At 54.6% G+C, this 14701-nt stretch overlaps 1 protein-coding gene across 4 annotated transcripts in view; it reads right to left on the bottom strand.

Annotated features, from left to right (window-relative positions):
- Greb1 (growth regulating estrogen receptor binding 1) overlaps positions 1-14701 on the bottom strand; it is a 121994-nt gene that overhangs the window by 41404 nt on the left and 65889 nt on the right. For all 4 annotated transcript variants that reach the window (XM_076832660.2, XM_076832659.2, XM_076832661.2 and 1 more), the window contains exons 5-9: positions 7690-7872; positions 6226-6372; positions 4347-4475; positions 1032-1145; positions 500-643 (exon numbers count right to left, since the gene is read on the bottom strand). In XM_076832660.2, coding sequence (XP_076688775.2) covers positions 500-643; positions 1032-1145; positions 4347-4475; positions 6226-6372; positions 7690-7872 — 717 coding nt within the window. The remainder of the gene's footprint in view (positions 1-499; positions 644-1031; positions 1146-4346; positions 4476-6225; positions 6373-7689; positions 7873-14701) is intronic.

Below are 14701 nucleotides of genomic sequence, written 5' to 3'. Positions count from 1 at the left end.
CAGATCAGATCTGATTTTGTTTAAGGCTCGTACAGTGGTGCCCAGGGCTGTCCTTGCCCCGTCAGAGTCAGTTGCCTACTCAAAAAACTAAACAAAACAAAAAAACAATGGCTCTGGGTGACGACGGGACCAGCCACAGACCAGCGCTCCCTGAAGCAAGGGATAGCTCTGTCCCTCTCCCGGTCCCTGGTACTCGGCACTGTACCTTTTACCATGGTGGGGCCTCCGGGGAGCTGAGCTGGGGAAGGACACCTGAACAAGCCATCACAGGGCTGTCATGAGTGAGGCCCTGGGCTTGGGCCCGCTGTGGAAAACCGACAAGCTCTGAAATCCCTGGCATGTGACCGGGGAGCCTGGGAGCTGGCTCTGCTTCCTTCTTTCATGGCCCTGTTAGGCTTGTCTCGGGAGGAGACGTGTGGAATCAGGTCACACTTTTGCCTGACTCTGGTGGCTTCTTCCAGGCTCCCATCTCCACAGCTGGGTGCGCTGCTGTACTTGCCTTTAAATATCACCGGCTTGGCCTTGCATATCTTCAGCAAGTTGTCAGGGACCGACACTGGTTCTCCAGAGGCCACAACGGGAAAGGAGACTGAGGCTGGTCCCACCAAGCCAGCCTGAGGCACACAGGACACACCTGCACCCTCTAGGAATATGAGGGTGTAAGGAAGATGCATCAGATGAGGGGGAGTACCCAACCAGCCCCACGTTAGGCCGGCCAACAAAGCTGCCCACTGACCCATACCCACATCAGCACCACCCTCCCCCTCCAAATGACCCGGTCTCCTCCTCTTCCACATCCAGTGAGTGACATAGAAGCCACCTTTTAGACCTCCCTGGGATCAGGGACTGCTCTCCAGGACCCTGGGCCTGGTTAAACAGCTGACATATGAGTAAGAAATCCTTTTGCCGTGCCAACGTGCGTCACCCTGGAACCTGCTCCCCAATGCCACACACAGTGGGCACGTACACACACAGGAGCAACACCACCATGGGTGCCCAAGAGCTGGGCTTTGGCAAGGCAGGTCACCTACCGTACTTTGCTCTGTTCCCGCTACCCTGAGGGTAGCCGCCATCTGTAGCTGATGGAGATTCTGGAGACCACCCTTTGTGGCGTTTTTTGGGAGGCCCGGAGTTTGGCAAGATACCTAGACAATATTCAGAGCATGGATTAAGCTGTCACCAGAAATGAGCCTCAATACAACTTTCTTCTGATTTAGAGAACATTTATTTAGTATTTTGGTGGAAGAACTTTGGAGAAAGGCAATCACAGTTTCAAAATAGATTCTAAGTATCTAGGGAAGTATCTAGGTGAAAGGCAACATCCTGTCATTTTTATAAATGTTCCACGCTAAAGTCGCGATGTGTTTAAGCTTTATCTCTGACCTAGACTCTGCCATCTTTAAAACAGGATAATAAAACCTACTCTGAAAAGTGGTTCAATCAAGACTAAAGAGAATATAAGCAATGCACTTTGTGTACCTAGCAGAGGGTTGGGGGCTCAATAAATGGCAGCCACCACCATCCTCATCATCACTGCCGTTATTGTTATATGGATTGCAACATATTTTTGAGGAGTTGGATGTTTGTAGACCAGCAACCAACTGCAGCATTCAATGCACCACCACACTATCACCACTCGAGGGCAGTATTGCTCCACCGATGACTAGTGCCTACCCAACCCCCCACCCCAGGCAGGGAGCCTAGAAAACTAATTTCAGATGAGGGAAAAAAATCCAGGAGGGAAGCTGGACCCACTGCAGCTCATGAGTCATTCCTGCCCACTCCAGGTAACAGCATGTTCATGACTCAAGCTATGCATGTGAAGGATTCAAAATATCAAGATGGGGTTGCCATAGTTTCTTGAACAAGCTGACCAAGTGTCCCCGACATTCAGAGCTCCTTGTCTCAATCCTAAATACACATTAAACTCACCTGAAAACTTTGCAAACTCTCTTTCCCCCAGTTCAGTACAGGGAGCCCAGGCATCCTGACCAGGAACTCCCTGCAGAGTCTAACTTGCAGCCAGGGTGGAGATTAGCCACCTGGGAGCCTGAGTCTCAGTTTCACCTGAGAAGGAGTCGCACTGACCCCGTGGAGGTTCCTTAGAACTGCCCCTCCTGAGCCTCTCTGTGAGTTACAGCTGTGGAAATGACGGTAAGAGAGGGCACCTGGGCGGCCTGCCAGTCACTCTGAAGCCCACTGTAATTTGAGAATGACTGCTTCAGAGTCTCTTGGGCGTAACCCCAAAATATTTCTACCTCTTCTTTAGACTGATCAAAACCATAATAAAATAAACTGAGTAAAAAGTTAAAAGCAGCGCTGGGGCCGAGGCTCAAAGGTAGAGCGCTAGCCTAGCGTGTGTGCGGCACTGGGTTCCATCCCCAGCACCACATTAAAAATCTAACTAAATAAAATAAAGGTATTGTGTCCATCTACAACTAAAAATAAAAGTTAAAAACATGAAGTATTTTGTTTACAAAGAGCTTTAAGGCCAGTAGTCTCCTTCAACATCCCGCCTAAGGCAGGACCGTCATCTTCATTCCCGTCTCCACACATCCATCCTAGACACGGTGAAAGGGCTCCCACCAAACCTAGTGGCCAGGTCCTCAGCGCTGCAGAAGGGGCCTGAACTGAGCCCTGGAGTGGAAGACCTGAGAACTCCCACTTTGGGAAGCTTAACCCTAAATGACTCCAAGCTGACTCTAAGCCTATAAGCCCTTTCAAAACATCACCCGGAGTGACCATTGGTACTGCATGGGCCAACTATTTCTTACACCATCTCTGAAGAAAGGGCCATTATCTGGCATTTGAGGGAGACAACTCTTATTGCAAGACACTCCTTGCAGGACATTCAGCACCCCGCCCAGCCCATCTCCGGAAATGGCGTAGGATAATCACTCAGCTCTGAGGAACCTCTGGTCCTGGAGAGCCACTGGCTCACATCCACAGCTGACAGGGGGGAAGGGTAGGCCTGCAGCCCCAGAAGGGAGCCCTCCTGCAGGGAGAGGACAGTGGGAGAGGCAGCAGCCAAGCGCACAGGGAGGCAGAAGCAGGGTGTGGGCAGGAGGACAGCCATCACGGGAAATGAGGCTCCGCAGCCTGGCTGTGGACAGGTTCCAGAAGGGCTTAGGCCCATAGGGATTTGGGGGTCTGCGTTTCCCACACCCCTCCATGGAGTACGGCGCTGGAAAGTTCCTTCATTCTAGCCAAGAAGGCAACTCTCCCGGCTGGCTTCCCAAAGTCAAGGGCACAGGGTTCCAGGCACAGGGAGGCCCTTGTCCCCCTAGGCGGGGTGGAGGATGGGCACCCACAGATCTCAGCTACAAGACGGAGCCACCTCCTGGGCCTTGGCCACTCTGAATTCAGCACCTAGAGGAGAAGAGTCGCAGGATGGAGGCGGGAGCCAGGCTGGGGCTCCTCATGTTTCAGGCTCTGGAACAGATGCCCTGGTCAGGGCAGGAGCCCCAGATTCAACTCAGAAAACACATTTGTTCCCTCCGGGAAGGTTAGGAAATCCACAAGACTGCATCAGGGGTGTCCTCCCTGCCACGGTGGCGATGGAGTCCAGCCCAGGCCTGCCTCTCTGGACCTCAGTCTCCTCCTCGGTCAGTGTGGGGCCCGAGGCTTCCTAAGGCCTTTCCACCTGGATGCCTTAGATCCTCCCCTCCCCTTAGCTGTGTGCAGGAAGGAGGAAGGACAGAGGGGGCAGGCTGGTGAGCTGGCTCTGGATAAGCACTGGCGGAGAGCACAGGCCCCACGACCCTCCTCATGTCTGCTGGCCCTCTGCCCACCCCACCTCAGCCCTCTTCCTCCCGCACCGTCTGCAAAGAAGGCTCCCAACTCAGGAGGCAGCTCAGCTGTCACCTCCTCCACTTCTGGGTGGTGGCAGTGACAGCCTCTGTGACACACTGGCGTGGATGGCAGCCGGTACCACAGGGAGCTGCAGGTGTGTGAGGGGTCACAGCAGCTCCTCCAGCTGACCCTCCTGGGGTCCCCATCCTCTGACTAGCAGGCCACAGAGCTGGGTTTAAATTCAGATCCAAAACCTTTGTCAACACCACTGCCCCCATTTCTCCAAAATTCCACAGCCCTCGATTTGTGGTCAAGAGAGAGGTCACTCACTGTCACCATGAGGGTCTCACTGCTCCTCGGCACACACAACGTCTCCCATGTGTGACTCTCACACAGCACCAGGGCCCGGCACAGACCCCAGATACAGGAGGCACCGCCAACCTGGCCTGATGCTCCTCAAAGCAACACGGGACTCGGGGAGGCTCAGCAGGCTCAGCTCTGAGACTCCTTTGTCCCCGCTGTCCTGGACCCTGGGACCCCGGGACGAGCACTACCTAGGGCCGAGGGCCGCGGCGGGGCTGACGGGCTGCTCTTCGCCAGCTGCTGGGGCTTGGGGGAATCTTTGCCGTTGAAGACAGCTGGGCCGGAGGCTGAGGTCAGCGAGGGGTGGTCGGAGGCTGGTCCTGGAGCAGAGAAAGGAGGGAGAAGGGTCAGTCCCCAGGATGTTCTGTGGCCTACACAAGCAGAAAATGGTTTTCTTCCACTTTTATAAACAGCCTTGCTACTGGCCAGCCCCACCAGGAGGTCAGAATTTTAACTGTTATCCTTCATTCATTTTTATTTTGTGTGTGGGTGGTGCAGGGGAGGGAGCCCAGGGCCTCGCCCCTGCAGGGGAGCTCCACCCCGAGCCGCATCCCCAGCCCTAGAGGTGGGGATTCCTGACATGGCAAGTCTGCCTCGCCGACAGGACAGGAGCACGTGCACACACGCAGGCACACTCCTGCTTGTGAGAAGCGGACACCGGCTGGGTGAAAGGCGACCAAGGGAACATGAGTGGCCAGTGGCCCCCAGACTCCAGGGCCACGCCTGACAGCTCCGCCTCCTTCCACCTTCCTTTCCTCCCCTGGAGAAAGGCGCTGGGTCTGCAGCCTCCCGGGTCTGATCTGCTGTGGGTCCTGGGCTCCCCATGTCTTGGGACAGTTCTGGGGACAACCATGGGTTCAGGCCTCCCACGGCTGCCTGACTGCCCTGTCGAGTTGGGCAAGTCTCCAGAATGCTCTGGAAGGCTCTGGAGCCAGGAGCAGCGCTGAGTCTTTCCTGTGGGCACAGCAGCCAGTCAGGGGCTAACAGCATGATTCTGAAGCCAGGCGGCCTGTAGCCGAACTCAGGCCGTCCCTCACGAGCTGTGAGACCTGGGCCACTTACTCAACCTGCCCTACTTCAAGGTGCCCTCCATGAGCCGGGGCGGTGACAGCAGCAGCCCACGGCACTCCCTGCAGAGGACCTGAGTGGGTGGCTGTGAAGCATGTGGAAGAGAGCCTGGCGTGAAGCGGGCACTGCGCACGCCCGCTCTCACTGTGACCTCAGTTCTCATGATCACCCTGCAAACTAGACAGGAAGGGTGTCCCCAACATTACAGATGAGGAAACGGAGGACCCAGGGGCTTCAGGGAGTTACTGCAAGTCAAGATGGCAGGCTAGAAGGTAGGCCCAGGTGCTCCGAGGCAGGAACAGAAGACTCCTCAGTCCAGGTGCAGAGGGGCTGGGCACACGGGCAGAGGGAGGCAGCAAGGCCCTCAGCAGCTGCCATGTGGACTAGGCCCAGTGCCTCAGCAGAAGGGCACTTCCCAGCCCAGGAGGACAACCAGTGACCTTCCAGCATCCTTGAGAAGGCAGGTCGCTCTGGATAAGGACCATCCTGTTTTGAAGGTCTGTGGAGGGTGGCCAAGTGCCAAACACAGGAAATAGAAATGGCTGCTGTCAAGTCTCAGCTGCCTCCGCCTGTGAGGCCCTAGGCAAGAGCCCGCGAGCCTCGGTTTCCCAGTCACCGAGCTGCCCACGGGGCGCTTGCCAGGGCTGGATGAGACGCATGCAGATTGGAGCGCAACCAGCACACAGTAAGTGGCAGCGACCTGGGCTCCTCTGCCCCTCCCAGAGATTCAGCTCCACCACTGACTTGGTTATGTGTTGAGTCCTGGGCTGCGAATCGGGGGTGCAGAGGGATCTGACCCCACCACCGAGGGATCACATTACACACCAAAGGGCAGAAAATTACGGATTACCAATCCAAAATGACACATGACACGGTGCGGGGGGCCACATGTGAGCCCACCCTCCATTTATTGTGCAGATGGTGGACTCCATAGTGAACAGGCTCACGGAGACCCGCCAGGCCGGGGGTCTTGGCACCTGGGGCACTCCTCCACCGCCTCACCTGCCTGTTGGGCTCCCATCAGGACGCCGCCGGGGTTCGTCCCAGGAACGGACTCACTGGGGAAGGCAGCCAGAGGCCCCGAGCTCTCCAGCGGCGGGAAGAGAGAGCTGGAGCAAGTCCCAGTGGAGCTCTGCCGGCTTCTGAACTCTAGGAACAAGAAGCCCGCGTGAAACCAGCTTGCTCTTTTCCAACAGTCAGGAAGCGATTTCCTAGACTGGAATGTGTCAACCAGGAGAGTGGGATGTGCAGACATCCATAAGAGATGCCACAGCACGAGGCTGGCCTTTGCTTCAGTGTGTAGCTGGGGCAGGAGGGTGTGGCAGAGGACGGCCCTCCACCATGGTCCACGCCAAGGGACGACTCGGACAGTCGGGAGCGGGCGCAACAGCGCACAGGTGGGACAGGCAGAGAAGTCAACCGCCCCATCTGATCCCTGCCCAAAGGCCCAGGAGGTAGAGGAGTGACCAGGGCATCCCTCTGTTTCCCAGCTGTCCCCTGCTGGAAGGGCTGCTCCCAGCAACAAATCTAACGTGTATCACATCACAGCAAGCGGTCAGAGACGGTGGGCTGGGCTCACAAAGAGGAGATCCGCTTCCGTCCACAGGGCCAGGAAACTGCCTGGCACATGGCAGGAGCTCAAGAAATATCATCAAATAAAGTAGGAAGACGGGAAGAGAGAGTGGGGGGAAGGGGGAGGGCACCCAGAGATGCCCACTCGCAAAGCCTCTTCCTGCTGCTCGCAGAACCACCAGGGAGACTGCCGAAGACCAGAAGCAAGGAACCAGTGAGGGACAAAAGGACAGCTCTCCTGACCGTCCCACCGGAGAGGCCCTCCAGGACACACCCGTCCACCCAGGGCAGGCCTCAGCACACCCAGCCCCTCTGCTCTCCCCCTCAAAGCTGCCTGGACACTAGGGGTGCAGGGGAGGCCAAGAGGGCCACAGTGGAGCCCTCTCCTGAGGCCTCAGGAAGCTGGCCATCAGGTCCTGGGGGACCAGCAACAATAGCTGGTCTTTGGGGTGCAGCGGGTGGCTCTGATCAAGCCAAGCCTGCTCTCGATCGGGGTTCCCCAGCCTCGGCACTGTGACACTCTGAACAGCATCCTTCTTGCTGGTGGCTGTCCTAAGCGCTGTAGGAGGTCCAGCAGCACCCTGGTCACTCCCCGCCCGGGGAGCCAGGAGCACCTCCAGTCATGATCAGAAATGTCTGCCAGGTGTTGCCAAACATCACCTGGGGACAAAAATCACCCCCAGTCGAGAACCACTGCCCCAGACACTTGCCACAAACAGCACAGTACAGAGTGGCCCTTTGTCACTTGTAAATGTCCCGTGCACTTAGTCTGTCACTACAGTAGACACCTTCAGTGCAAAGGTGTCTGTGTCACCGGATGGCAGCCCTTCACACCGACAGCCCCCACTGGGGACTCCCAGCACCCAGCACTCCCTCCAGGGCCAAACTCCTCACCTGAGCCCTTCCAGCAGATCAAAGGTCCCTTGGTCAGCGTCCCCTGGGCATTGCGAACCAGGTAGTACTTCAGGTGCTTCTGCTTCTTGGGCTGGGTGGTCAGCTTCAGGTTTATGTGATTGGAGAAGTCCGTGAAGTAGCAGAAGCCCTTCTTTCCACAGCCCACGCAGTTCCCAGAGAAACCTGGAGGGGAAGTGAGCCGTGAGCCCCTGTCACTTACCTCTAATGTCCTCTTCAAAGGACACCTGGTTCATCAAAACCAGAATATTCACACCCTGTACCACCAGCCAGAGAATGCCAAGCGGCAAAGGCCCGACCATGTCAGACCAGCCCAGGGGCCAAGGCGGCCATGACTCAAACAGAAGGGTGAGAAGACCTAGCCCGGGAGTGGGGAAATGGGCCTGGCAAGCTTGGAAGAGTTGGCAGCGTAAGGGCCAGGTGTGTGTGTGAGTGTGTGTGTGTGTGAGTGTGTGTGTGCGTGTGTGTTAGTTACAGGGGCACTCTACAACTGAGCTACATCCCCAGTTCTTTGTTTTTATTTTGAGACAGGGTCTCAGTAAGTTGCCAGGCTGGCCTCAAACTTGCAAGCCTCCTGCCCCAGCCTCCGAAGTCACTGGTAATGTAGATATGAGCCACCATGCCTGGCTGAAGGGCATATATGAAACCTATCTGTGGAGCAAACTTTGAAGAAGAACAGTCCCACTCAACTCTCTTCGGGGATGGAGTACCGGCTTCACTCCCTTGGCACTGGCCAGGTACAAAATCTCCAAGCAATTAACCAACTGAGCCTGGATACAGTGGGGACCTCCTGGGTCCCAGCACCCATCCTGGACTGGAGCTGAGCCAATGAGTTGCTGAAAAGAATCAGAGAGCCCCACGATGCACAGAGGGGACCCTGGGGTTCCCAGCCATCAAATGAAGGCACTAACAGGAAGGTGGCCGTCTGAGGGGTCAGCATCCTCCTGCCTGGCTGGACAGGCCTTTCCGGGAGGTGACACTCTGGTCAGGCCTCTGGGCAGTGTGATGACAGGAACCTCCTCATGTGAATGGTTAGTGTCCAGAGCATGAGCGTGGACTCTGAAGCCCACTGGAACTGCACTCATGAAAGTGCGGGTCAGTGGGAGACTCCTCTCTGAACTGTTCCTCCTTGAACTACCACAAGGCCTTGCTCTGCCCACTGAGACGTCTGGTTTCTATGAGCCCAAGGTCCTCCGCTAGGGGAGACCCTGAAGCTGAGACAAATTTATTCTGTCCTGTTATCTGGCTGACCCGTCTACAAAGGTCACAGAACATCTTAGCAGATGCGTGTGTCTCCGCACAGCTCTGCCCTCAGTCTCCCTGGGCCTTGGGCTAAAGGTCCCAGTACTCCCAGGGAGGGAAGGTCAAAACACTCCACAGCAAATAAGACATTCCCATCAGAGTCTCTGGTCTGCATGTTTTAAGTTAATGTAATATTCCTCAAAAGGCCTTAGGAATGAGGACAAACGTCTCGGCCTGGCCGCAGGCCAGCTCTGGGACAACCAACCCTCCACCATCCTATCCCCCAGCACCAGCACAAGCAGACAAGGCACCCAGGACATTAAGCCACGGAATTCCATATTTACTTGTTTATTATGGGACAGGGAACTGATGTGTAGAGAGCCAAGGCGTCCTTGCCACTCCTCTTCAGCACACAGGACACTCAGCTGAACTGACCCCCGTGGCCAGTCAGTACAGAAAGCAAACCCCACTCAACACTGGAGAACCCAAGAGCTGGAGGGTTCCTGCTGGGCGCTGACCTCCAGATAGAGGGACTGTTCCTGCTGCATACTATACCACAGGGGGCTCTGCAAACAGATCTCCCGGTACTCCCCAGCCGCACCGCACCGTGGGGTCCTCCTGCGTCCTAAACGGATGCCAGCAGGCGTAGGACAGGACACAGAACACAGTGCTGCTCCCGGGCCTCTGCTCCCTCTCTCGCAGTGGACCTTGCACAAATTGGAAGTCAGAGGGGCCTGGGTTCAATTTTTGACTTGAGGCGTGTGGCTCTGGGCAAGTTAATTATCATCTCTGAGATTTAATTTCCTCATCTGAAAACTATATGACAACGGCTAAGCTCACTGCACTAAGCACTTTACATTATACACCTTCTCTTCAGACCCTCGGGAAGCCCCCTAAACTGCAGTTCATGGTAGTGTCTCCAGTTTACAGATGAGGGACTCGAGGCTCAGAGAGGAGCCCCCAGGTATAGACAGGAAGTGCTGGGCTGGGACTACCACTCTGCTCAGCCATCCCCCCAAGAATTCATGTGGAAAGAGCACTTCAAGTGTCAGGTGCAAGCTCGGGGGTCCCAGAGCTCTCTCCAGGACTAAGCTGTATTAGGCAGGAGAGCGCAGCTGGGCTCAGGAGACCCCCTTCGCAGCACGTGAGATGAGGGGGATGTGGCTCGGTCTCTCTGGCTTTGAGGCTAGTACTAACAGCTCAGTACTTCCGTCCAGAACCAGCTCTATGCTTGTGCTGGGAAGCATCCACAGGTGGCTTCCTTTGAACTTAGTGGGAGGTCTCCAAGCTCACAGCTTATGGCAGGCTGGAGACCCACTGACACCTGCCATTTCCTTCTTGAATCAGCCTCAGGAGGCCTCCAGGACAGCCACCACATGAGTCAAGAGTGACAGACACAGCCCCCCAGGAGTGCTGCCTCACCTGTGCTTTCCTGGCAGTGTGTGTGCTCAGAACGGCCTTGACCGTGGCAGTTACTGCAGTGTAGACGGCCACTGGGCCAGCTCATGCAGCCTCCGTGAAATGATACCTACACGGCAAGTCTTTTTGATCACAGAAATGTCAGGAGCACTCATTGGAAGAAAATTACTAGGACTTAAACCAGGTGCTCTGAGGAAAACACAGATTAAGACTCATGGCCCCTGAGTGTCCGGAGGAAGAGACAGACACAACTGAAGGGCTCCTGACCAGGGCAGTGACCACGGCAGCTCCTCCCACCTGGGCCAGCCTGTCCTCCAACAGCGGTCAGGTGGAGCCCGCGTCACCATCCCCACTGGAGCTGGAGAAGCTGAGGCTCCAAGAGAGAATGCCCGTTCCTGCTAATCTGACACTTGTTCTTCTAGTGTGATGGGCTGTGGGGAGGAAGAGGGGAGGGCCCAGAGAGATTCGGGAGGGACTCCAGGAGGCAGGATCTGAGCTGAACCTCAACAGGGCTCCTGTGCTCCTTCCAAGGAACGAACGGTCCCAGGTGGCACACACTGTGCCCGGCAAGCTCAGCGGCCACCCTCCATTTTCCCTGAAAATGAACAGGACAAATCCAATACTGTCCCGGGCCACGCAGCAGGTGGAGTGGAGAAGCAGGACCAGCACCTGTCTGCACTGTGATCCGCAGCTCCTCAGATTTACCTAAGACCCCACCAGGTGGTGAGTGGAGAAGACAACGGGCCAAAAAAAAAAAAAAGGTGCTTCCTTTCAGGAGGTGGGATTTGGGCAATTTGTCCTTTTAAGTTTTTAATTTTTGGATTTCCACCATCTCTACCACCATCCTGTTTGTGGAGGTAAAGATGGCTTAACAAGTGAGGGGACAAATTGCCCAGAGCTCGTGCCTTGATTATGTTGACCAAATCCCAACCAAGTGGAGCAACGCCCCACTTGGCCAGGAAAGCACACGGAGCCAGTCGGATTCCAGATGAGACAGGAGCCCAGCTGGGATGGAGGGGGGCAAAACTCAGAGGCACCAGAGGAGTCACTACAGCCATCTCAGATCCTCAACAGTTCAAGACTCGGCCCCCTGCCTGGTTTTCTCTTTTGATCAAAATCATGTATGTGGGTGAGAGCCAAGAGGACAGCAAATGCAAATATTAAAACATAGCAACCGCCTTATTTTACACCTCCATTGTTTCTTAAAAGTATAAACACAAGGAAGAAGGACCTGTAGATTAAGATTTAAGAAACCAATCAACCATATGCTTTAAGAGAACCTTGTTTGGGTCTTAATTTTAATAAACCATTTTAAAAAAAGGTGTAAGATAAAATTTGAACACACCAGATATTTGTCAATATTAAAGAATGCTGTTAAATTTTTTGATATGCCTTGGGTTCAATCCCTAGCACCACACACACAAAAAAATTATATGATAACGGTACTGAATCTCCAACAACATCAAAAAAAAAAAACCTGTCTTTTAGAGATAGATAACACACTGAATTATTTACAGATGAAATGATACAATGTCTGGGATTTACTTTAAAGTCACCCTGGAGAGGGGGAGGAGGGCAGAGTTCTGAATCACACAGCACCGGTCACTGTTGCAGGGAAAGGGCACGTTTTGCTGACCCACTCTTCTCTCCACTGCTGCAATTTGAACAGTCTTCCTTCAAATCACCTTTTCCAAGCAGAACCCAACTAAAACCCCCAGCTCCAGCTCCAGCCTCTGCCCGTGAGCCATGCTCTGGGCACGGAGAGCTCTAGCCGTCTCTCTAGCATGCCAAGTTCTTCATAACATGGTTCCCTCTGACCCAGATAGCCTTCATCCCCTAGGATGTGAGCACCAGGACCAGATGAAGGGATTCAAGTTCAGGGTCTGCCAGTTACAGCCTGGGTGACCCTAAGCCTGTCAGTCAACCTGTTTGAGCCTTCACTGCTTCATATTAACCCTAGATTTGAATGTAGCCACCTCACTTGTTATGTTAACCTACTTAGAACAGTTTCTAACCAGGGTGAATCCTGGATAAACACTAGCTGCAATTAGCATTTAGCTGCTATTATTCTCCAAAAGCAAAATGCCATTCATTTTTCAGGGCCCAGTTCAAACCCCACCTCCTCTGAAACACCTTCAACACCCCCATGACCTTCAACAGTACCACAGCCCTCTATGAGACCCCACACAAAGACAGGCTCTAAGACCTGGTGACCTGTTCGTTTGACCTCGGAGCTGGTTCTCCATTTGCCTGAGTCTCCTCCCACTCTAGGAGTTCAGGGGGGAAGGGCGGGTTCCCACGTGGCCCTGGGCAGAGCAGAAAGGCCAGTCCTAAATCTGAGGTTAAAAATTCAATAAATGCTTGCTTAATTACTTGCCTACTAACTGAACAAAGAATTCATTTCCTTCTATGCATGAAATGAAGATTCTAGCAAGACACGTTTTCTTCTCTTACCTCTAAGCTATCGGCTAATTTAGGTGAATGAGTAGAAAAACCCTGGAAGACACCCTGGATTTTACCTTTCAGCATTCAGACAAAATCCTCGGGGGGACTCAAAGTCACTAAAGCAAGACACTCCTGACACAATAGCTTCCCCTAGATATCCCACTGCGGCCTCCGTTTTATAGGTCACTAAAAAGCACTGAACCAGCCCTGGGGGCTTCGGGACCGCCTCCCCTTGCAGCATTGGGGTTAACTGCAGGAAACCTAACAGTAGGAAGTGTGCAAGCTGAGAGCCCGGCAGTTTCCAAAGAGGGAAAGCGTGGGTTATTACCACCAGCCTTGCGACCCTCCAGGATGGCCTTTTGCAGGCAATTAACAAAGATCCACTTCCTGGGCACTCGCCCACCCCTGGAGGAGCCAGGAGATCCCCGCCTCCCGGCTGCAGAGGCAGAACCTCCTGGGTTTATTACCCTGGCAATTCGCTCAAGCACAAAGTGGTGGAATGCAGACAGATCCCCAGCCGCAAGCACATCAAACGCCAAGGTGGGGTGGGGCGCCATCTCCCCGCCACGTGTGCACCCCACCACCTCGTGAAGCAAACGCAGCCCGAGGTTCAATCAGCTCCTTGGGTAGAGTGACTTTCCTGGGATTATTCCTGGTGTAAAGAACTACTAAGCATGGCTGGCTGAAACTTGAGCTCTCTTGTCACTGTCACCTTCCCCAGGTGGTGCTGCCTCCTGAGTGCTCCCCAGGTGGTCCCTACTCTCCCTCTCCATCCTTCACTCACAGGAGGCTCAACAAACACCTCAGAGGTTTCAAATGCTGATACGTGTGGGAAAAAAGGGAGAAGTTGTGAGGCCCGTAAGTCCTCACACTCAAACTCACTTCTACAGTGAAGACTGCTCCTGAGGCTCCATCTGAAGATAGGTCCCCACCAAGCTTTCCACGCTCAGCTCTCCTCCAAAGGAGACTCCAGCCAGGTGAAGGGCCAGACCCAAGGACACGGGGCAAGGACAGACGGGCAAAGGCCCTCTAGGAGCACACGTGAAAATCCCCACCCTCTCGTGGACAAGGACACAAGGCCCAGAGGCCACCTGTGGTCAGACTCAGGACTAGAACCCAGATCTCTAGGTCTCAAACCTGGGATCTCCCCTACTTCACTCCCCATCAGGGAGAAAGCAGAGGGGACCTGGCACACAGCAAGAGCACAGTGACATCAACTGGGCAAGCAGAAGCCAGGTTTGGGGAGCCCTCGCCTCAGCTCCACACTGAGGTCAGACAGGAGCTTAGTGGGCCAGGGAGTATCCCAGAGATTGAAGCCTAGAGGTGGGCGAGCCCGAGACGAGAGCTGCCCCACCAAGCCTGGGCAAGGGCCAGTTAAGGGCCGGACTTGGAGCCAGGAAAGCTTGAGTTGGGGGCTGGCTTTGTCTCCTTTCCCCATGTGCCCTGGGCAAGTTAGTGAATGGGGCCAGATTCTACAAAACTGGGACAATAAAGGCCACTTCCAAGGCTGAGGACCGATGGAGGGATGGCAGCTAATTAAGACGCCTGCCTCCTGAAGGCAAGAACCTGAGCTCCGCCTCGAACTCCCAACTCCCGTCTGCTGGTTTCTGAAAGTGTCAAGGACAGGGTCGTGACCACTGCTGACAAGGCGCACTGGAAGGACAAACGTGTGAGAAACTCGATACTAAATGGTGGCCTTAAAGACAGTGGAATGAATGGGACCTAACTCTCCTGGGTTCATATAATACGGACAACCACAGAAGGGGAGGTTAGATTCCATGTATGGACGCTACGTCAAAATACATTCTACTGTCACGTGTGACTAAAAAGAACAAATAGAAAAAAAATTTTTAATAGTGGCCTTCCCACAGGGAGGTTGTCACATCTT

Source organism: Callospermophilus lateralis, chromosome 14 (genome assembly GCF_048772815.1).
Source record: "Callospermophilus lateralis isolate mCalLat2 chromosome 14, mCalLat2.hap1, whole genome shotgun sequence".
Lineage (NCBI taxonomy): Eukaryota > Metazoa > Chordata > Mammalia > Rodentia > Sciuridae > Callospermophilus > Callospermophilus lateralis.
This window is presented reverse-complemented; position numbering and strand designations above follow the sequence as displayed.